Source organism: Diadema antillarum, unplaced genomic scaffold (genome assembly GCF_040938485.1).
Source record: "Diadema antillarum isolate AM-2024a unplaced genomic scaffold, OU_Dant_1.0 seq00000472_RagTag, whole genome shotgun sequence".
Classification (NCBI taxonomy): Eukaryota; Metazoa; Echinodermata; class Echinoidea; order Diadematoida; family Diadematidae; genus Diadema; species Diadema antillarum.
The window spans coordinates 655,696-679,790 of record NW_027271440.1 but is presented as its reverse complement, the minus strand read 5'-3'; the positions used below and the strand labels follow the sequence as shown (position 1 = coordinate 679,790).

The following is a 24,095-nucleotide window of genomic DNA, read 5'->3' as shown; positions in this document are numbered from 1 at the left end:
AAAAACCTTGTCCACACTCTTCACTTTCAACACCAATAATTGTTGAAAGGATAGTGCTACTGCTTTGAAAGTTGACATCAATTATGCACAGAATATGTTAATGAGGCATGCTTGATTTCAGTTTAATCTGATCATCCCTTCATTGTTGTTACCCTGGTGGTTTTACTTCCTGTTTTTTGCCCCATTCATCGCACAGCCAGCACGGTTCGGTAAAGATTAAGCGCTTGAATAGACACTGTACTTCAGAGCCTCTTTTCTCAGTTCACACTTTTCCTGAGTTTGTGCTTTCCTTCCAATATTTAGATAGGTTAGGAGAGTCTATTTGATTTGAGTTATACATCATTTTAAAGCTTAAAGTCTGCTCTTTCAGAATATGGTCTTAACTAAAAATTCATGTCTGGCGACTTTTTGTTTGTTTTGAGGTGCAGTGTCACATATGGTCTGTACAATTGTACATTGCACATTGTATGTACATGTATAATGAAATTACAGTATGATCAAAGAAAAGTGCTGGTCCCAATGACTTTGTTTACGAACACAGGTCTATATTTAACATGTTCTGCAGGTTGACTGCTTGACATTCAAGTTACAGCTGTACAAGGAAATTAAATGGCGATCAGCAAGATGTCATCGGGGGAAGGTGCTAAAGCAGCGGGAGATGAGCTTGTGTGGAACACTGAGCTTGAAGTCAGTCTCTTCTATGCCATGCGTGGACATAAACCAGTTGGTGAGTTCCTAATAAAGTTGGTTTTTTCTGCAAAATAAAGATGTTTTTAGACCCTAAAATAGCATTCAGACAGATAAAATCATTTTTTAGATGCGGAAGATCCATTTGTAATTTTTTCTGGGGCTACATACTGTACATTGGACATGCGCAGCCAAACACAGCATGGAAGGGACTGTACCTTGGTACAGTTCTGGTTGAGGTGAGGATTTAGCTTTCAACGTTTTGCGAGATATTCAGAAACCACTCTATGAGATGTCAAAGAGTATACAATTCTAGGAAAATCAAAAGTTTATTTGATGAAAATTGGTTTTGAAATGACTGAGATATCCAAAGACAAGGTGAAACAAAGAGATCCCAATAAAAGTTGTGGCCTGTCGCCTTTTATTAATTATCGCTTTTTTTTTTATATCATGGCCTTTTGAAAACCTCCGCCCCTCGACGTTCCGCGCAATGTATCGCTAACGCGAAAAGCTATCGCCGCGACGTTTCATGACTTTTTTCTTTTGAGTCTCCCGCATTTTTTGACACCAAATTTGCGATGCCCGGGCGCGCGGTTCCGAAGTTGCGCATAAATATGTACAATGTATGTGCATGTCAGACCAAAAATTGCTCAAAAACATGAATTTGTGTACAATTTCAATGCAAACTGTGCTTACAGGCAAATTTCACAAAAGCATGATTATTTGGGGGTTTTAATGATTAAAATCAATTAATAGCATATTTTCTTGTTCGGAACAATGTCGCGGACAAGTTTCATCGAAAAAACAATGAAAAACATAAAGTCGAAAAAACAAAGAAATACATAAATTCAAAAAAACAATAAAATACTTCAGAAATTTTTTCTGATGCCGCAATTTTTTTCTCTTATATTTGCTCAGGACACTAAAAAGAATATTTACACAAAAAATGTGCCCATTTTGAGCTTTATTTAGTGATTTATACCAAATTATCTGATTTCATGCATCATTATGCATAAATTAGCATAATTTAGCATAAATGATAATTTTTTTTTAAATTTAACTTGGTAGTACTGTAGATTACGTCATAGGCAATGTGTGTGCCAATTTTCGTCGCGATCGTGCGGTCGACGGCCGAGATCTGGCTCTATGATCTACATGAATAGCCCGGCTAGTTAGGGTTAAATCCTTGATGCCATGCCTATGGTCCTGTGATGTAGTGATGCCGGATTGAAGAGTAAATAAGAATGTACAAAGTATTTTTTTTTTTTTATATCCCGATTCATTCTCAAGGAACTACATGTACACTGTGTCTTTGTGTGTGGTACACTTGCAGGAGTTAACAAAAACTTCCAGATGATGTGCATACATGAAAAGTTCAACCAAGCCACAGGGAGGCAGGTGACCTCCCAGCAGATTTGGGACCACCTTGGAACAATGTATGACATGCAGGCCCTGGTAAGTTGGTGCCAGAGTATCACCGGACTTCTTCTGTGTTAGACAATGTTCCAGATTGACATGGTTTAAAATACAAACTTGTATTGCTCATCACCCTGTGGTGAAACACAGGGGGTCACTACCTTCCCCCATTCTTCCAGAGTGTTTAAAGAGAGAACGGCATCAGTGGGTTTATTCATTTATCAATGAGTTCTCGCAATAAGTTCACTAATTTGAAAAAAATACACAGTACCTGCTACATGCCAAAAGGATTAGAACCAGCACTTGCTGTTGGGCCACAGCTGGGTAGCCTGGTGGACACAATCCCTTCCGAGTAATCAGGAAAATGTTGGGTCAAATCCAACCCAAATATGTGCACCCATGATTTTTTTTTCTTCTTTAAATAATGGCTGCTACTAAAACACTAAATAATTGGTGCTTATTTACAGCTCACAGCCCTGACAAACCAATTTCAGCACACTTTGAGTAAACTTGAATGTCATGTGAAAAAGAAAATGTATTTAGTACCATTATTGCCACTTACTGCCAAGTTTGCAAGCCACTTCAATACAGAGACAACAAGTATGAACCTGTACTTCTCAGTACGCTTTTGTGTGATGTTTTCTGTGTCTTTTCATGACAGCACGAGTCTGAAATCCTCCCCTTTCCGAATAAGGAAGTGGAGTTCACATTGCCCCCGAGTGAATTTGAAGACATGATGCAGCAGCGTGCCAAATCAGGAGGAGAGACATTGCGAACAACATCAGCAACACAAGATGGTACGTATTCTCTGGGGTTTTCTTTAGCCTTGTGAATGCCTCTTGGATAGGATGTACTTGTGTTTCGTGTGGTTGATGTTGCAGTCTGATGCCTGTCAAAGCATATTTTTCTCCTTTTTGTTTACTTTTGTTGGAGGTTGGAGTTACACTAGGATTAAAACAACAAACTTAAAGGGATCGTATAGTATTGGTTTACACCTAATTTCAGGTTTCTAACATTTTTTGGTGAGATAATGACAAAACTCTTATGAAATATGAAAGAGCATATAATTCCATGAGGAATTCAACGTTTATTTGATGGAAATCGGTTTTGAAATAGCTGAGACATTCAAAACAGAGTGATTCTAATAAAGTGTGGGACCCACATTTTCATGCGATTGCTTTGCTTTACTTTGTTTTTGGATGTTTCAGTCATTCCAAACCCGATTTTCATCAAATAAACTTTTGAATTCCTCTTAAAATGGTATGCTCTTTATTATTTCATAAGTATTTTCTTGGTATCTCGCAAAAAGTTAAAAGCCCAATTCTCATCTCCACCAATACTGTACCATCCCTTTAAGGTGGTTACCTTCAGGGATCTGATTAATGCAGAACATTGTGCCATAAGAATCATTGTATTGCATTGGGCTCAAGCACAAGAAACTGAGAAGAGAAAAAGCTTCAAAATACCTAAACTTTGACCAGTCTAACTTTGTATATTTTGTATTATTATTTTACTCATTTATTCATGCAATGGAGTGACATTCTGTATAAAAAATTTTAATCATGCTTATATATGTCTGTGCAATTTTAAGATATTTTTTTAACACGAAACACTATATAACTGAGGATTATTCCAAAGTTCAGTCCTAACCTTACTGTAGTATCAGTGAAAATTCTGCTCAAAGTCTCAATGAAATCCCAAGCCACCCTAGAGTTTTGTTTTTGTGTATATGCAAGACATCTCCTCACATGAACAGCCTATTGCTGTTCCAACACATCTAATGGCAGAACTCACTTGGCTTCCTTTCCTCTCATTTTCCTCTCCACACTTCCTCTTCTTCCCTTCTTTTTTCCTCTCTCTCTTCTTACCCCTTCTCAGCTCCGAAATCAGCATACCTGGTATTTCATTCTTTAATTATCATCACTGCGGGGAAATATAAAATGATCCTCTTAAGACATCACGTCATATTACTGATCATTTGAACAATTATATGGTAGTTTATGACATATCATATGCTTGTGAGAACCACTTTTCAGATCTTCATTAGATCTGCATTACTGTATACGCCGAATATTTCACGAGGTTTTTATTTTCCCAAATTTCGCGAGTCGGGTGCTATTCGCGAAATTAAAAACACGCAAAAATATTGACTCTGATCCCGATGTGGATGTGACATACGCGTGTACATTTCTCCGTCCAGTGCAGGACTCAACGATTGCGAATTTAACCACTCGCGAAATCGTCGGGAATTCCCGATTCGCGAAAAATTAGACTCGCGAAATATATGGCGTATACAGTATATCTTGAAGCACGTCTGAATGACACTGTATGAAGTTACAATTGTACATGCTCAAGCATAATTTTTTCCTCGTGGTGTGACTGTATTTAAATAACGTAGGTTCAAAGTCGGACTCGTCGAAGGCTCCCATCAAGCAGAGCGCACTAAGCGGGGTTGTGGCGGGGACGCCATCAGAGAAGGACAATTCGCCGAAGAGGAAGCGGACGAGGCAAGCAGCGACCACGCCCTCCGAGGCACCTTCTTCCAAGAGGAGAAGATGATCCCACTGGCACCACTGCAGACCCCTTATCGGTCTCTGTCATGTATGATCTAGTCTCAGTCCATGCCTTGACAATCAGTGCCTGGTGAGTGCCGCGAAATACTGTAAAACATGATATATTCGCGGCATGAAATTTTCGCGAATTGGAGCCGACGGCCTTTTTCGTGGCATGAAGTTTTCGCGAATCGCCACTGGCGTTCAATGCATGTGGTGTAGACAAGAACTTTTGCATGCATTTTAATTTCGCAAATTTTGGCACTCGCGAAGTTCGCGAAATTAAAATGCATGCAAACTTTCCTCGTTTTACAGTAGCATTACATGAAAGAAATTGGAAACACCATGAGGTATCCAGGCTTGATAAGATACATGGATTGTGGTACATAAAGTAGAAGGCATTTTGCACTTGCAACGATAACTACCCAATCGCTAATCTTGATCCATTCCTCCATGTTAATGACGTGACGAGGCCAGTGGGAAGATTTAGCAAACTGCTGCTGGGGATTTCATTAGTGACTGCTAATCAAGTGTGTCTATTTTCTCTAGGGAGAGCACGCTGAGCTGAAGTTTATATGTCATCCATGTCCACTTCATGGATGTCTATGGGGACTCTACTTGATGCAGAAGTAGCCGAGATGTTTGTAGTCCTTTTCCCAAGCTATGCTCCAATAAGCCTGCTGGGGTTACAGTTTGCACATGAGCAGAAAGAGGTCATTTGTAATGAGAGACAGGTTGGTTTTGAAATCACTATGATAAGCATTTGTGATGCAACGATAATTCATGTAATCCTTATTAATGGTGCCAGCCTGTGCATCCACCTGACAGCAAGCCTGTTATTATGGCAATGCTAACAGAAAAAAAAAAGAAAAGAAAATGTCAGTACATTCAATACAGCACAATGAAATAGATACTTTCCCTAAGTGTTGATTGATGCACCATTCTGGTCACTTGATCTATGCAGGTTCATTCTTTGTGTGAATACGAGTTCTGTAAATTGCTATGTTGGGCAAACTGATGCATTATGACGCTTTGAATCAAGTGAAGTGCCTAACAAACTGAGAAAAATGAAAGGTCATTTGTACCCATGTGCGCATGAGCTATCTCTGAACTGGCTGTTGTGTAGTACACATACTTAGCCTATCACTGATTTTGTTCAACGTAAGGATTTCAAAATGATCATGTAGGTCACACTTTATGTCTGAAAGGAAAGACCACTGTTGGGTCCTTGCTAGTGGATACAGATTTATTCAAAAATGTTAACATCGCAATCCTGACGAGACAGCACTTCCAAGTCACTAGTGATTGGCCAGATGCAACACTGTCACTGCAGAGAGGTAGATCAAAAGTCAGTCTGCATCTCTTTTGAAGTCGCATGCACACACTAAAGGTCAGGGTATTAGGTCAAGCATTTAGGATCAACAATGGTACATTGACCTCACTTTTATTTAGTTATCATTTGAAATCAGCCACAAATGCATATGGAGGGTCAACTGTAATGGAAAACTACAGAAGTGTTGATATGTGTAAATCAACAAGTACATTAGATAGTTTCTTTCTTTGCCGTGCTTGTCATTTTATTTTATGCATCCTGAACATCTTGTAAGCTTTCATTTGAAAGAGCCTTGGAGTGTAGAGACACTTACAAATTTACCAGTTTGTCACCACATGCTTTTTCAGATGAGACCAAATGGTTTTGATACTGTATTTCACAGGTTAACCTACATGTAACTGTACCGGTGTATGAGGTACAATGTATTTTACTTGGCCAAGACACTTGGGGTGGTATTCTGAACATTTTCCTAAGTTTCTTCCTAAGTTTCTTCCTAAGTCAGAAAATTAGGAAGTGCCTAGGAAAGACAAAATTGGAATTCTGAAATTTCTTCCTAGGCACTTCTTAATGCAAATTAGGCCATCCTTATCCCCACCCATGTCCTTTCCTAAGCCAATACGAAATGCCGTATCATAAGGAACTAACCAATGACAATCGCATATTACTATGACGTAGGGTCAAATACACGAGTGCGCGGCATGTCCCCTTTCTCACGCTTATTTCGCGCATCAAAGTACATGTGCGCGCAATGACTGACAAGCGCGTCTATCATGATGCTTGCAGTTTGCTACTCTTAACAACGTACTTAGGACAGGGGTGGAGCTTTCCTGAATATTTTCCTAAAATTCTTTCCTAAGTGCATTCTAGAATACCAACTTCTTCCTAAGACAGAAATTTGCATATTCCCGCCCCCTTCCTAAGTTTCTTCCTAAGTCTACTTAGGAAGAAACTTAGGAAGATTTTCAGAATACCACTTAGGAAGAAATCCTGACTTAGGAAAAAATTTCTTCCTAGGAAGGATTTCAGAATACCACCCTTGTTTTGTAACCCCTGGCGTGCAGACATTCGTTTGATCCGTAGAACTCTTCACATTGGTTGAATGATGAATAATTGTTCAATTCAACTCGTCTTGCTCACTCATTCACTCTTGCACAAATATACGTGTTTGCTGTACTACAATGAGGGTTTCTGCCTCCAGGTGGATTTAGAATGTGGCTCATTATGTTATTTTTTTTTCCTTGCTCTACTTTTTGTAACATGTCCCATTTTAGCAGTCTGCATCACTGTTACCAACTTCACCTGGGGTTGATAGTTTTTTACACATGTAACTCTTTTTGCAATATGTTCAGTACAGACACACCTTTGTGCATTGTAGATATACTTGTAAGTTTAATATAGAGGACTTGTCAAGAACGGGTTGCATACAAATGTATGCCTTGGCTTGTGATATGATATTGATGACCATCAAATTCAGGAAGGTGGTGTGAATTTAGTCCATGGATCAAAAGAAGTGTGAAATCGGTGCACCTTTGACATGCATGATTGTATCAATGTGCAATTGCTCTTCGACGTTTATTGCCATGAGCAATGTGTCATGCACCTTTACGCAGAAGAAATTTGTATAAACCATGGCCTTAATTTAATCCACCTTCATTAATTCAGGCCATTGAGTCCTAGGGTAATTCTGCTGCAGAAAATTCTCATTTTGTGCCTGTTGAATTTGTTGTAATTTGTATGAATTTTACTGCATATTCTACAAATCAGAGATTACATTGAATTGACAGAATTAATTTGCATAGAATCAGAGATTCACAGAAATATGTCACTATGAGAACAAATGGAATGATGTCAGAATTGTTGCCAGTTTGAAGAGCAAGGACTGGAATTCAGCTGAACAGCAGGAGTGTATACATTGTATTATTATGTGTGTGTGTGTGTGGGGGGGGGGGGGGGGGGTCCTTTGCCCTTTCAAAATACTAACAGTGAATCACTAAAATGATAATTACATGTATAAGATAAAGTACCAAAGTACAAAAAAGTGATCTCCAAGAATGAAATGGTTAATCAATGAAATCACTCAGAAAAATTATGAACACAGTACTGTCACGTCACTATTCGACCAAATCCACGCAGAAAAAAGAATGTAATGTACATGTATCAGTGTGTAGAGCACTGTTAAATCACGTAATGTACCTTTGTGATGAAAAATCATGCCCATCCCATGTCCAGATTTCCTTTGCACAGTACCATAGCTGATGTCGTCTGATTTGTTTGTTTTTTTTTTGTATATTCTTTCTAACCTTTGTATGAAACTGTATTGCTGGAGTGTCTAGTTCACTCTGCCTAAAAAATGTAACATTTATCAAACTTCAGAATGAGTTTCAACTGAGGCAGTATTCAACTTACATTGCGTAGGTGGCACGCAACTGTATTTTGGACCATTCTTTTTTTCTTTTTTTCATGAGGCATCAGAAATTTGACTGACAAACTTTCGACTTATACAGATGTAATGGATTATTGCAGGTACAGTGAAATTGAAGGAACAGATGAGGTTTTTGTATAAGCATTGTGCATATTTTTGCTAACTTGATACATGTACAATGCATTTATAAGTGTTTGATATACCATGTGATCACCTTGTGAAATTGTGCATACGTACATAAATGAATAAAATGGACTCACTGATAGAAATGAGTTGTAAAGTAAATCGTGTCTGGTTTTTCATAAGTTTCTGCTTCATTGTTGTGCTATGGACCCAAACTGGTGCATGAATATGTTCTTTGTACACCTATACAACTGTAGTACTGTTTAAAGTAATCAGGGCCCTGTTTTATCAAAAGATAAAATTATGAATTTCCTTGACACACAGGCTGCCATAGACTTATGATAGAAATCAACTCTATAATCAAATACAACTCTTCATAAAAAACAGGGCACTGGTTCTTTTTTTTTGGGGGGGGGGGGATGTTATATGAATGCTATGTACACTGTATTGAGAGAATCAATGTTAATGGACAGAATGTATCAAAATCATTGCATAAATTGATTGCAGGAAATCACAGATGTAGATTTGGAGGTGAAAAAAAAAAACAGTGCAGTGACAGAATTAAGAGTGGATTACAAAGTCAGTTGGGAAGAAAATGAAAATGAGACGTCAATATATTAGAGACTATATGACTAGTGTTAAAACTTTTTTTACAGGCTTGTGTAGCCAAAATGTGGATCTTGTATACTATAGAGGACCTTAAAGGACAAGTTCACCTTCATAGACATGTGGATTGATTGAATGCAACAATATTAGTAGAACACATCAGTGAAAGTTTGAGGAAAATCTGACAGTACGTTCAAAAGTTACGAATTTTTAAAGTACGTGTACTGTGTCTGCGCAATCACTGCTGGAAGAGAAGACTACTACAGTGTATGATGTCACAAGCGTACAACGGATAAAGGAAAATAAAAAGGGAATTTCACAAAACTTTGCTTTTTGAATGAAGTGCACATTTCTTCAACTTGTTACTGATGTATGTTAAAGATAATATAGAGTTTTGGTACCTTTACAACGTCTCCCTGAGTTTGCCTTGTCTTAGTTTGTGTTTCAGGTTAAAGTACCTTTCACATATTAAACACACAATGAGATTTACTCGCCGCAAAATGCTCTCATGTAATATTATTCCCCCTGCCTTCTGAAAGAGAGAAGTCAAGTGTTCTTTTGTTATGCGAGAAAAGTGAAAATATGTTGAATTTTCTTTATACCGGTACTTTCTTTATATCGTTGCACACATGTGACATCACAAGTCATAGTAGTCTTCTCATCCAGCCGTGACTGAGCAGAAACTTCAAAAATTCATAACTTTTGAACGGAATGTCAGATTTTCCCCAAACGTTTACTGATTTGTTCTACTAATATTGCTGCATTCACTCAATCCACATGTCTATGAAGGTGGACTTGTCCTGTACAGGTTTAAGCTGCAATTACTGAATATATTCAGTTGATATATACATTTGTATATACAATCAAGCTCACTCAGTCAAATCCAAAGGGTCATGAGAAAATCAGTCGACTGTCACTTTCAATCCAACGCTTATACAGCACTGTCGACAACAACAAAGGAATTACAAAAAGCATGATGTTGTTGTTTGGAATTTCTCCATTTAATACAAACTACATGACTTCATTGAGGGAAACAATCTTGCAAATAAAGCAGTGCACAAAATCGGACTGTCATAATCAAAGATGAGACTTGTCAACAGACTTCACCACATGACAAAGTTTGTTTTTGTGATACATCTTCTTGGGAGTTTTGTGGATGTTTTGAAGTTTGTTAAACAATCTTTAACTTGTATGTATTTATTATAATTCTTCTTGTATCAGTTTCTACCTGTTAAATACTGCATGTAATTTGAATAATGAATGCTGCATCCCTCTGTCAGGCTAATCTTAATCAACAATCATCAGCACCTTAACATACCTTGGGGGCATGTCGCTAGAAACTTTGCATTTAATCCCAACAGCAATACGTGTATCAAATACAAAATATCGAGAGTACATTTCTGATGGGGCGAGAGTCAATGGCATTCAGTTGAGCAATTTCTAGCTTGGAGATAAAAGTGATAGCATAATACTCAGTATGTATGTGCCAAGTCTTGGCATATATGTCATTCACATTAAGACGCAAGAGATGACCATTTCCACAACGCAAATGACTTTCTTGAATTACCTTATTAAAAGGACAAGTTCACCTTCATAGACATGTGGGTTGAGTGAATGCAGCAATATTAGTAGAACACATCAATGAGAGTTTGAGGAAAATCGGACAATCCTTTCAAAAGTTATGAATTTTTAAAGTTTCTGCTCAGTCACGGCTGGATGAAAAGACTACTACGTTGTATAGCTTGTGATGTCACATGTGTACAACGATATAAAGAAAGGATAAAGAAAATTCAACATATTTCCATTTTTCTCGCACAGCAAAAGAACACTCGACTTCTCTCTTTCAGAAGGCAGGGGGAATAATATTACCCTTCACATACATCAGTAACAAGTCGAAGAAATGTGAACTTCATTCAAAAAGTAAAGTTTTGTGAAATTCTCTTTTTATTTTCCTTATATCGTTGTACGCATGTAACATCATACACTGTAGTAGTCTTCACATCCAGCAGTGACTGAGCAGATATTTAAAAATTTCATAACTTTTGAACCGATTGTCCAATTTTCCTCAAACTTTCACTGATGTGTTTTATACTAATATTGCTGCATTCTCTCAATCCTTGTGTATATGAAGGTGGACTTGTCCTTTAACTGCCATCGTCATCATCTCCATTCTGTTCTCTTTTGGGGAATTATATGTCATCATTACTATCCTCATGAAAGTAACTATTAAATGATCACTTTCGATATGGTATATCAGTTAGAATTTAAAGCAATATGCTCAAATGTGTCCTACACACTACCCAGTAATTTGATGTAAAAGATGACAATTTTACACCTTACCTTAATGATCATTGTAACTGTCATCATGAAGGTCATTGCAATGGTATTACTGTTGTGTAATTACCATTATCAGTATCACATCAGTTGACATCATTATAGTCATCATTAATGATTATTTTAATATTTATTTTGTTATCTTTCTGAGAGAATTATTTAGCTGGAATGTCATACACATTAATTAGATGAAAAATACGCCAGGTGCCACAAATTAAATCTTTTTATTGTTCTTGCCTCATCAGGGTCGTAGGTATTGGTGCTGTTCTTTTTGTCATCACAATCATTACCATTATAACACTGAGTGTGTCGATGTGTAAGCTCGACAGGTCACAGACAAAAAGTTTTACACTGTCTAAACGACTATTGTTGTCAGTTGGTGTGTTTTTTTCTCTCTCTCCCTCTTCTAATGATTACATATTCACATTTCAGGCCACAACTGCTCCACTCCATTCTCAATGAACATTAAAGGGACCCACAGAAGTAACATGTAACAATTGCTTTTTACAGAAAAGCTATTTACACATCATGTAAGCTAAATTGAGAGCTGGTAGTGCTAGGCTTGCTTCGGTGTTATGTTTTCTAGCTTGTGAATGCCATCCTTGTCAACCACTTGAACTTGGAACGTGGGCAGATTTACGATGAATCGCTTCTGGACCTACAGACAGGTATCATTGGAGAAAATAAACAAGAAGTAAATCATTGTTGGAAACATGTGTTACTCCTAAAAACCGTTAAATTTATGGCTTATTAGTCTCACATTCAATTACATAAAATTGCCTTCAAAAAAACAAGTCTGTAAAACCAGACAAACTCAATGTCAATGTTCATGTACAGTTGAACCTCTCATATCCGGACAAGTCGGGACCGGGGCTCATCCGGATAAGGGATTTGGCCGGATACGGGAGACTCAATGCTTTATACATGTACATATACATATACACATGTACTGATGTAGCCCATTGTAGTACCACATGTAGTAATGTGTATACTGCAACCTTTTCATTGTTACATTTGGGGATGTTTCGGGATGTTGAAATGTCTGAAGGTACATGTATAAGCAATTTGGAAGGAAATTTGATGCAATGTATGTTAATCATATTGGAAGTAATATGTAATTCATGTGTGTTTGGGTAGGAGTTCTCAAGGAGTTGGGAATCCCCCTTTCTTCCCGTAATTATTTTAAAAAAATCACGGCGAGATTGCGTCCGGATAATAGAGAGATCCGGATAAAGGGAGGCCGGATAATAGAGGTTCAACTGTATCAACAAATATGTTTTTGCTAGCAGAATGTAGGGGTCCCAGTTTTATTGAAATGCATAGTATATTGATTGCAACTGATATTTTTGCCAATATTTCATCAATTCACTTTACTATGTCCTTGCTTCATCGGACAAAATTTCTTAAAACATTATGACTTTTAATACTCTATCACCATGAAATTTTGACATCATAAAATCAATTGGTAAATTGCCCCCGACACATACAGTAGCATTCCGACACAAGAAGATTATGCATCGTCATGTTGTCAATGAGTTTAATGGTGGTCACAAAAATAATATGGATAAGATTGACAGAGAAAAAAATGACCTCACACTTTGACCTCTTTTGGAGAACATTGTCCAAAATGTGATAATCAGATCGAATTTCTAAATCTTTTCATTGCATTGTGTACCCTTGTACAAACTTTGCTTGACTTTGGAATAACAAATTTGCATCTATCTTTTTATGGAAAGTTTTCAGGAGAGGCTGATCAGAATATACTCTTTTCACATATACCTGGTAATAGAAGTGCATCCAATAATGGAACTCAAACAAAGTACGGAGTATGATGCCTCAAGCACTATCATGCTCTGGGCATCCACAGAAAATGCATTGTTGCATTGTGAGATACGATAAAATAATGATGTTAGCATAATGAGGCATGGTTGTGGTCTCAATTTGATTACGTGTCATATAGCAGTGAAGTCTTGTGCATTTAATGAGCTCCAAATCTCAGATTTATGGCAAATTATCAACAAGCTTTTGTTACCTAATTCTGGCCAAAGAAATGTACATTTGTACAATTAGGGTGTGAAGTTTAATGCTGTGGTCTTCTATGTTCCATGCTACACTTTCCATGAAAAAAAGAATCAAGTCTACAAACAAATATGGTGTAAGTCTCAATGAAACTGAAACACAATTCACAAATTATGGAAGGTATCATACCTCTTGTAGACACTTCTTCATCACTTCCAAAGCCTGATCCCGTGTCATATCTGTGTGTATACGCAAAAAGAAGCAAAAATATTAAGAGTGAATTCTCCCCATTGCATATAATTGTAGCTCTCTATATCTGAACGCATGTGGCACTCTAATTTTTTTACCTTTAATTCTTGGGATACAAACTTCGGGTCATGAACACGCAATGTGTAAATGCATGCTTTTATGTCTGTGGAAAGCTAAAGTACAAGCTGCATTTGTACAGTATTCATAGAACGTATAAAATTCTGTCTTATAACCCTGCGGATAATAGAGTTATTTTCTAATCTGTAACTTTACATTTGATAAGTGGGATTCTTCTGCGAAGCAGCCCAATGCTGGGCCAATGATGCCAAACGACGAAATTATGGAAAATATCCATAGATGAAGGATATGACATGGGTGAAGTTCCCAACAGAAAAAGTTCAGCTGAGAGTCTGGAAAAATCTGCTTCGCACAAAAGACCACTTCGACCTGAAGTCAAACTCACATATTTGTTCGGGACATTTCCAGAAAGGAATGAACGATCAATTATCCTACACTACATACATAGGATCTTTGGTACAATTTTCCCAAACGGCAAAACTGGAAGTATACATCCCACAAGCGATCGATCAGATAATATCGGTATCGCGAGGTGATATCGCGTACAATATAGGGTGGGACCCACCTCTTATTACGATCGCTTTGTTTCACCTCGTTTTTTGGATATCTCGGCCATTTCAAACCAATAATACTCAAATAAACTTTCAATTCCTCTAAGAATTGTTTGCTCTTTAACATTTCATAGAGTGCTTTCCAAATATCTAGAAAAAAATAAAAAGCTGAATCCTTCCCTCAACCAATACTATACATGTGTACCATCCTTTAACCTGTTGAGGACTAGTCCCTAGTATATCTGGGCAGGTGTCTATGGGAAATGTGCATTTTTAGCAAAATCAGTCCATCCTCAATGGGTTAAAGGCTAGTTATCACCTACCCCTGCGGTAATGCCTGTCCAAGAGGCTGAGAGTGAAGAAGGCGCCATAGCCGTGGGCACCAAAGGGGACCTGCTGCAGGGAACCCAGGTAGTCCATGTAGTACAGGCAGGGCCCCTGGCTCTCGTCATGTCCGGCCAGGAGCAGGTTAACTTGGTAAGGTGTCTGCAGGACAAAGGGAAGTACATTGTATGCTAACATTCTTAGCCCCAGTGAAGAACCAGTGAAAAGTATCACGATGAATGAATAATGCATGCATACATGTAGCTCACTCTGTAAACCTTATTAAAAAAACAACAAACAAAACAAAACTGAAGATTGCAGAGAACAGTGTTCTATATTGTGAATTAGCCACAGAACAGACCATTTTTCTCAGCCTTGGGATGAAAGGATGAACTCCTGTATGGCACTCAAACCACCTTCTGGTCATCCTCGAGAGTGATTGGCACCTTTGTATTAACTCACATGTCCTGGCACTGGAATTTACAGCAGCGATCTACTACAATCTGGGACCTACCTTGGAGCATGCCAGCATTATGATAAGCATTCCATTTGACAACTGGACATACGTACACTGTGTTTCTACTGACTTTGTTTTGCTAGCTTAAAATTCACCATTTTTAATTCACAAAGGAGGGTTATTAGGAAAAATTGTTGTCATTATTATTTGAAACTTTATGGTAAAATGACATATCAAATTAAGAAGACAGGATTTTCTTTTTCATTATTGTATTTCACCCTTTCAGTGTCGAAACATTTTTAATAGCTTAATAGCCTGCTACAAACTCACAACTAACAAGTACCATGATTTACTGTAAAAGTGGATATTTTCGCGCGACTAATTTTTCGCGATTGGCCGGGTCAGAAGAGTTTCGCGTGTTTTTAATTCCACGGAATCAAGACGGCACGCACAGGAACATATGACAAGCAAAAATATTCGCGGGCTTTTATTTTCGCGCTAGTTTCTGGTTGCGCGAAATGCGCGAAATGCGCGAAAATTTCAACACCGTGAAAATTTCCACTTTTACAGTACAGTGTACATTTAATATCAGTTATCTTTACAAAGGGTATGATCTCCTCTGTCTTCTCAAAGAAAATCTCCACATTCAAATCTACAATAGACCTCTGTCCTTAGTCTTGCTGCTCAAGACAACTTACCCTGCTGCGAAGGAAGTCTGCCAGATTTTTCCTTGTGAAGTTTGCTGCAGCATGTGGTGAAAGATCATATCCTTTGGACAGGAAAAAAAAAAAAATGTTTCTATTAAATGCAGTGTGTCAAAAGATTAGATAACATTTTTACTTGCAGTCAAGGGTGAATGAGTCTAGAATGTATGAATAACACGACCTTATAGTTGATGGCAGAATTTTTACAGACTTCTTTGGGTCATTCATTTTAGAAAGGAAAATAGCCGTAAAGATACAGCCATGTAGCCCGATGAGGCTAAAACGAAAATAAGGACAAAGTTTACTTTCCTCAGTTCAATATCCACTGTAACTATGCCTCTATGTATCCATTTTTAACATTGATCTGCTTACCATGTTTTTGTTGTTGTTATTGTTTCCTACAGTAGGAGGCAGGAGAAAATGATTGCTGGGTGAGTGAGCATGAGATTGGTCGATGGGGAATGAGACTTGGTAGGTCTACACTTCTTGACTGGCTGTTGCCACAATAAAGTTGCTCCTAGTATGTATTCCATCAAGAATACATTTTTTTTTCTTTCTTTTTTTTCCCTTATCGTCATCATTATTACTATTCATTTTTATTTTTTATTATATTTTTTTATTTATTTATCTTTTTATGATTTTTTTATTTATTTTTTTTTTTTTTGGGGGGGGGTTCTTTTTCCATTACATGAGACCAAGGAGATTAAGCTTGTCAGCACATTTGATACGTGGATAAGCACATGTACACTTCTTAGTATCGCCAGTACCTACAGGTGCCAGCGTTTTAGATGCATCATCTGACCAGCACATTGAAGCCTTGAAGTAGTAAACCATGACTCTAGTAACCACAAATCAGTAAAATTTTGACATTTCAAACTTTTTTTTTTTTAATAGTTGAATTCAAAGCAACGAAAAAAAGCAGCAATGAAAGAAAAGCAGACAAAAATTGCATTGAAATTGCATGGGAACTACTGTAAGACACGAACAAGACAACCGGAAGCGTCAATGGCACCACTGAATCCCTTCGTACCTTTTGCGATAGGGCTTTTTAGCGTGCATAGAAATTTTCTGCGCATTCGACTGGCGATTCCAAGAATTGTACCAGGTTTGGTTGTTAGCTCATGAGCTATAAACCAAAACATAGGGTCAAAGAATTCATTTGTTGTTGTAGTGTTTAATACATGTAGTGCAATCAAAACAGAGATGCATACAATGTATGCAGTACTCACCATTTCTGATTTTGTAGAGCTGGATGTTCTTCTGAATGTACTCTGCAAACTGCACAGTATCGCCCGACTCCCCAGCACACAACATGAGTAATTTGCTGCTCAAGGGAAACATCTTTTCTTGATCTGATCATAAAGAAAAAGAAAAAATAAAGTTTGAAATTTTACTTAGGTCACTTGTACAATGCTAGTTGTTAATACTTTGGAGACATTGTAAAAGTCAGTTGATGAGTGAAACTCTTGTGCGAATATGGTGACTGTTTTGGTATTCACACAAATGCCAAACCATGGGGGGGGGGGGGGGGGATTTTAAAGGTTTGAGACCCTATCACTTTAGGGATGCGGTAGCCAATTGTGGTGAAAATCTATCGCGAGGAATTTTTGTTAAAGCTGAAAATGTAGTAAAGCTAGACTGGAAGGGATGGAGATATGCTGTAATAGACAGTGAAATTAACAGCGCTGATGGCTTCCCAATACAGGGCTCTTCTGTTTCACTCACTCACAAACATGGTCTGTCCTCACATACTGTACACTCTTTGCATGGGGCAGGTAAAGCAGAAGAAGAAATAGATCTGCAATCTTCATACTGAGTATTCCGTACTTACTGTATGTGCAATGTGATACATGTGATTTGACAGTAAAAAGGCTGCCAACTCTCAAGCAATTGAAGAGTTTGTTCACAAAAATCGGTAAGTCCATTTTTGAAGATTTTGAAGTATTTGTATGTCTCTGTTATAAAGTACAAAATAATACCTTTTAAATAATATATTGGTCACTACATGTAAAGGTAAATTTTTGAAGTTATGGTCAAAAGAAGCAAACATTTTCTTATTATTCTCTTTATTTTTCTTGACCTTTAATCACAAATATCTCCATTTGGCAAATATGGACTTTAATCAGTTTTTGCGAACAAACTCTTCAATTACAAGCAGCGCGAGTCTCACACAATTTACCAAATTTTAACTGTCTCACTCTGATAAAAGAATTCTTAAACTGAACTCAAACAACAGAAAGTAAAAAAAAAAAGAAAAGAAAAGAAATTCTCCAAAATCCCTGATGCAAATACATGCCCAAGCGAAAACTTTCAAGATTTTCCCAAACGCACACACTCTCTCTGTGTTACTCATCTGCTGAAATCTGACTTTAGCTTTACTCAAGTATGCACCAGTTTTAAAATGCAACTCTATTGCAAGTTGTTGAAGCCACTTGCAGTGGAAAGGGGGGGGGGGGAGGGAAACACTCCCCTTCTAACGTTACACCATACCCCCCCCCCCCCCCCCTTCTTTGGATTTTGTCGCTCACTCCCTTACAGACTTAGTGTCTCCCTCCAAATTCTCACTCCTTTTCTACTACTAGTACTGGCCTTGAATCTCACTCAGATGCAAATATTCGAGGCTGTTGGATTTTAGGGTGAGTTTGTGTATGTTTGGAGATCATTTGACAAACAGGTGCGAAATTACACTCGAGTCATGTAACATTATTTAGCGCGAAAATAAATTAAAATCAAACCCAACCGGAATTTGAACACGTGGGACCAAGGTTTTCTGAGCACTACTTGCCCACACGCACACAGAGCGAACTTCCACAGTGACTGCTCATATCTTCGGTTTAAGAAATGAAATAACTACTATGACTATCCTCACAATTGCGCTTTAATTTACAGCAGTGATTACAAACTATCAGAGCTTCATACCTCTTTTTTTATCAAAGCTTAAAACATGAGAAAAACATGTAAATTTAGAAGTTTATTTTGCGCACCTCTCGCTTGTTGTGCAAGGTCTAACTATCTGAGATGCCGATTCCATTTCAGCCACTATCAAATAACTGGTATTTTGCAGCGTTGATATACTCACCATGTTTAAAAACAAATACACTCCTTCCTGCATTCAAATCTGATGCGACTAGCACATAGTCGGGGCCCTGAATACCGAGGAGAAACTCCATGTTTAGTAGTGAGAGGAGTCCGATACGGGTTTCAGTAAATCTACTGTGGCTGCGCTTATCTATCTGAGCTGCATGCAGCTAGCTGCGAGCGCGAGCAGAAAATAGAAAACATGCAACTTCATCTAGCAATGGCATACAATAGCCGTAGATGGCAGCACACCGATTGGCACCACAGAACTCTTACACATAGAAGAATCACACCCATTCACAACCCGCTGAGCTCGGTGTCGCCACCGCGCACCCCGGATGTGACGCCTCAGTGCACACGCCGCCATGTTGCTTAGCGGTACCTCCGCAGCTCCTCGCGAGTACGGTACGGTCAACTCACTGATCGGACAGTATGACAGCCGCTATAGCCCTTGATATTTACTTGAACTTGTAAACTGTCAAACTGGGACTTCTCAATCCAGCGTTGACCACAGATTCATGTACTCATTTATGTTATTTATTTCACACTCTTCCCTGAAAGTTGTCTGTATTGAAACAGGTGTTTTTTTCCCCTTTCGGATAGATCTATTTGACTTCGGAGACGTGATCTGCTTTGGTATAAAATAATCTAAGACGCGCGCCTGTCCTTGTCTGTGTCCTGCCATTTTTCTGATACCCCTCTCAACCCTATGTCTTGCATTTTTCCCCCTCCAATGATATTGTAAGAAGATGTGTGTTCGTGCTTTTGATTTTTCTCCCATTAAACAGGTCAAATTAAATTTCCAGTCAGTCCAGTTGTAAAAATCAATGATTTGTGGATACATCTTCCCCATCTGACACTCGTTTAACTGTGTGGCGCTCCGTCGGAATGAGTCAAAAGTCGCAAGAAATGAAATCGTAGTTATGCCTATAAGTGAATTCTACAGACTCTAAGCTTTACACTGATATGTAATACAACTCATTTCGACATCCCTATAGATCATAAAAACGAATATTAACCACGTTTGTTATGTCAGTTGATTTTCTAAATAACGGAGAAAATCGCTCTCAAAGTTCAGGCTATGTTCATGCTCACAACCTGTTTCTTTCACGGGATGAAACAATACAACTGTCCTGCTTAGCGACGGCGTTTACGCTCCATCGCACGCACTACCGTATAAGGCGATAGCTTGGGTATGTAAGATAATCGACCAATCGCAGGACAGGTCTATCATTAACGATTCTGACCAATACGGCAGCCCGAATGTAAACTTCGGCGCGTTTGTGTCCGTGCCGCTGCCGCCGCATGAATGAGTTGGTACGCGTTGTGTGTCGGCTGCGTTGTGGTTTGCCGCAAGTTTTTAACTCACAAACAATAGGAAACAGTAGAAAGAAAAGAAGGCACGCAATGCGTCTTACGAGAAGCGTCTTTTAGCGAGGGCGTTGATCGCTTCCATTCTCCTCCCATGTTGTTGTCAATGGAACCCAAAGAGGATGCGTTTAGCAAGTACCAATACCTAAATAGAACCTGAGAACCTATTGTAGGCGGGCACGCAATGCGTCTTACGAGAAGCGTCTTTTAGCGAGGGCGTTCATCGCTTCCATTCTCCTCCCATGTTGTTGTCAATGGAAACTAAAGTGGATGCGTTTAGCAAGTACCAATACCTATTAAATAGAACCTGAGAACCTATTCTAGGCGGGGGTCCAAAAGACAAAAGACAGCATCGGTAGAAAAAGTCAATGAAGTTGATTAACGATAGTCGTCTTTTGAGATCGTGTTCTTTGCGTGTACTTAAAACCCTCAAATTACGCACATGGTCGTAATGTTGCAGAGCATCAAAAACTGCTTTCGCGTCTTTTCTGCTGCAGCTGTATACAGCCGTAACATTATGAATTCCCGCCATATTAAAGGCACATTTCCTTTATAGGCGTTACGTGCACAGTAATTATCGCTTATCACGCTTGCCAATGCTGCACATTATTATACGTATCAGAAGCAAAGGTTGATGTAGGCTTGACAGCTTCACGTTGGGTTAACAATGATTCTCAGTCACTTTTCTAATAGCATAGCATATAAAAAACAATTAACTTGGAGCTTAAGCGGAATTATTTTTTTTTAACATCACATGTGCAGTTACAATCTTTCTGCGTTTGAGAAGTGGATCATAAATAATAATACTGAAAAATATTCGGAATTAATACTTAGGCCTTCTTCACTTCGTTTTGTATTCACAAACCTTATCAGAAAAAAATGATTGCTTGATTACTTTCGGGTAAAGGAACTACCGGAAAGGAATCGCATTTAATTTTCTTGTTAACGAACCTAAGCTAATAGCAAACCATATTTCATTGTGTGGTTAACGAACCTTCAGAATAATCAATTGTATTACCCCCCTCCCCCAAGGAAAAAAAAAGCATTTCAATGGCATGCGTTGTCAATAGCGATAAAAGGCCCATTTTTATTTCGTAGTGTGTCTCAGTACTCCTGTGCTTATTTCTAAGGATGTGCCTCTCTTAATGATTGCGATTGATGTTCAACTATTTCTTTCACGCAAGCTTGAACAGGAAGAAGCAAAAATTCAGGCAAGGAGACGAGTTTTCTTCCATGAGATGCAATCATTAAGACACATCTATTCACGAAAGTTGTGTGATTGCTTATGTGCTAAAGAATTGTGTCCATTACATGAATCAGGCACTGTACAAAACGGTTGAAATCTACTGAAAGTCGAACTTCGTTTTTTTTTTGTTTTTTGTTCTTTTCATTTCAATTTTAAGCGGGGATAGACTAGAAATTAGTTTGTCTATACTGGCAGGAGACATTACAGTTTTCCAGTACATGCTCCGCATTTAAACAGTCGCCATATTTTCGTGGTCAGAATCAGACAATGGACACGTGATATATTATAAAAATGAAAATAGAAAACAACGAACACGCCATATGTACAAACATTATGAACTTCATGAATTAAACTTACCTGTGATATTCTGCATAAAAAACAAGCATGCCGATTAAATGATTTAATATAATTAATAGAGCACACAGCGATATCATGCATGGCAGATCAAATCAAGTTCAATTGGTGAGAAAGCTAAATGAAGTTAAAAAGTTGACTTCTTTTCGTTTCTCTTTCAATTCATGAAAACAGAATTACATTGTATATCTATTGAAGAGAATTGTCTCTGTTGCGAACGATCGCCATATATAGCACTGTTAGTCTCCTGCGCAAATCTGAATCCCTAAATACTTTAATTTTTGCTTGATAATGTAATAACCCTGCTTATAATTTCATAAAGGACTCGCAAATTCAAAGTTTCAAACCGTATACTAAAACATTATATTGTACACGGTGTATTTCAAAAAACATTTTGAATGCGTTGCGTGTTAGCATGTTAATAGCACCAATCTGCCTTTTATTTTCCGTACGTAAAGCGCACAGAAACGTAACCAAATGTTACAAAATACAGTGAAATGCATTGTACGGCGTGGTACTATCATTAGAAGTATATCCCATTCATTTTTACTTTTATTTGCTTGAACCAAACCATGTGTCATTTTCGTAGCGACATCACTAGGAATTAGAATGTATGAAGATAATCGTTACTCATTTTTTTTGCGCTACTATTATAGCATTTACATTTTCCAACTTTTATTGACATGCAGTACTATGTTACTGTATTGTTACGATTACGAATGTTGGTTATGAATTCAAAAGACTGGTTTATTAATCGAACTACAAAGGTAATAGCTGTTTTGAAACTAGTTCGATACAAGTTCAAAACGCGATCGAAGTCATTGTCATAGGGGGAACTGATAGCTCTAGAAAACTTGTTTAGGCTAGTAAAGATTGCCGTATAGGCAATCTTTGTAGAAAGTTTTGACTTAGGCCGTCTTTTGAGTATTTTGAGAAATTTAATAAAGAATTATTTGTTTTGATTATATGTCAAGAATTAGTTTGAACTATGAGAATAAAAAGGCGCGGTTACCCAAACAATGTTGTAGTTCGATTAGACAGTCATGATGGGTAAAGTGAATTCATGACTTGACTAATCCTTACTGAATTGATGATCACTTCTGTAAACCATCAGTTATGTCTTGTAATCGTAGTCAAAATTCGATCTTTTGAGCGATGAGACGAAAACCAACAAACAAAATGCCGTGTATCATCGCTCGAGATTCCGACATTTGGCGTCACCCGACCAACAATAAGTGACAAATCAAATGGAATATTATGTTGTGGGATAGCAGACTGTGTTACGATTTTTAAATGTTTCGAGCAATTGTTTTAAAAAAAGAGAGAAAATGAGGCAAAGTTCAAGAAATTAGAAAAAGCACGTAAATGCAGGCGATCATGTTTGATAATCAAAGTAAGTGATTACAATCGGCCGTGCGGATGTATATGATTGCCTTATTTACATGTCTGATTTCTGTAAACTATGTGATATTTAAATTTAAGTTCCCTTCCCTCCTTGATAGAAGTTTTGTTGGGTTTTCGCTATAGGCATTTATTAGGAAACGCTGTAAAAACGACAACAAATGCCTACTATACATCAAGAGATGACCTATACATACATGAAACACAAAAAATCTCTACGTTCTGATATAAATCAACTGCTTGTTTGTTTGTTTGTCTGTTTGTTTGTTTGTTTGTTTGTTTGTTTTGAATTACCATGGTCTTTGTCGGGGGAAAGATGAAGAAAAGTAGTAGAGCGTATCACTCTCAAATCCGGATGATTGCCCGCCCTTTCTATACAGGAAAACGATTTAAGCTTGGTATGCTATTATAAAAGCCTGCATGTGTCACGCGGAAGAACTGATTCGTGACCACTTTTAGCCTTTCATAAAATTCACGTTTTAAGATGGTAACGATAGCTTGTAGGAGATAGAGTAAGTTAGCGTCACTGACTGTGGTTCTGAACACAAAAGGAGACTGAAAAATTCCTTTACAAATTAGCAGACATAATGCCGATCCTCCAACACTGTTGCTCCATTCCGTCACTGATTCTGCTATCAATGGCGAAGAAAGAATACTGGTTGCGTGATTATCCACCCTTGATTATAGCAGGAAGTTTACCTTTCATTGTTTAAGGCTTCGTTGATGCGGGGTTTACTCGGATACAAGGACTGTGAACATTGCCGTCCGAGTTCTTTCGTTCGAAATTCCT

The 24,095-nt window shown here is 38.0% G+C and overlaps 2 protein-coding genes across 2 annotated transcripts; one reads left to right on the top strand and one right to left on the bottom strand.

The window, feature by feature from the left end:
* Nucleotides 1–597: 597 nt before the first annotated feature.
* On the top strand, nt 598–4,715 carry LOC139733346 (MRG/MORF4L-binding protein-like). Its single transcript, XM_071644182.1, has 4 exons — nt 598–727; nt 2,021–2,142; nt 2,765–2,900; nt 4,502–4,715. Exons 1-4 carry the CDS (start codon nt 610–612, stop codon nt 4,660–4,662), a joined length of 537 nt encoding a protein of 178 aa, XP_071500283.1. The 5' UTR covers nt 598–609; the 3' UTR covers nt 4,663–4,715.
* Nucleotides 4,716–10,118: 5,403 nt separating this feature from the next.
* On the bottom strand, nt 10,119–19,063 carry LOC139733345 (proteasome subunit beta type-2-like). The gene is made up of 6 exons (XM_071644181.1): nt 18,935–19,063; nt 17,085–17,207; nt 15,850–15,920; nt 14,694–14,856; nt 13,682–13,731; nt 10,119–12,131 (listed from the first exon to the last, which is right to left on the bottom strand). Exons 1-6 carry the CDS (start codon nt 19,023–19,025, stop codon nt 12,030–12,032), a joined length of 600 nt encoding a protein of 199 aa, XP_071500282.1. The 5' UTR covers nt 19,026–19,063; the 3' UTR covers nt 10,119–12,029.
* Nucleotides 19,064–24,095: the final 5,032 nt, after the last annotated feature.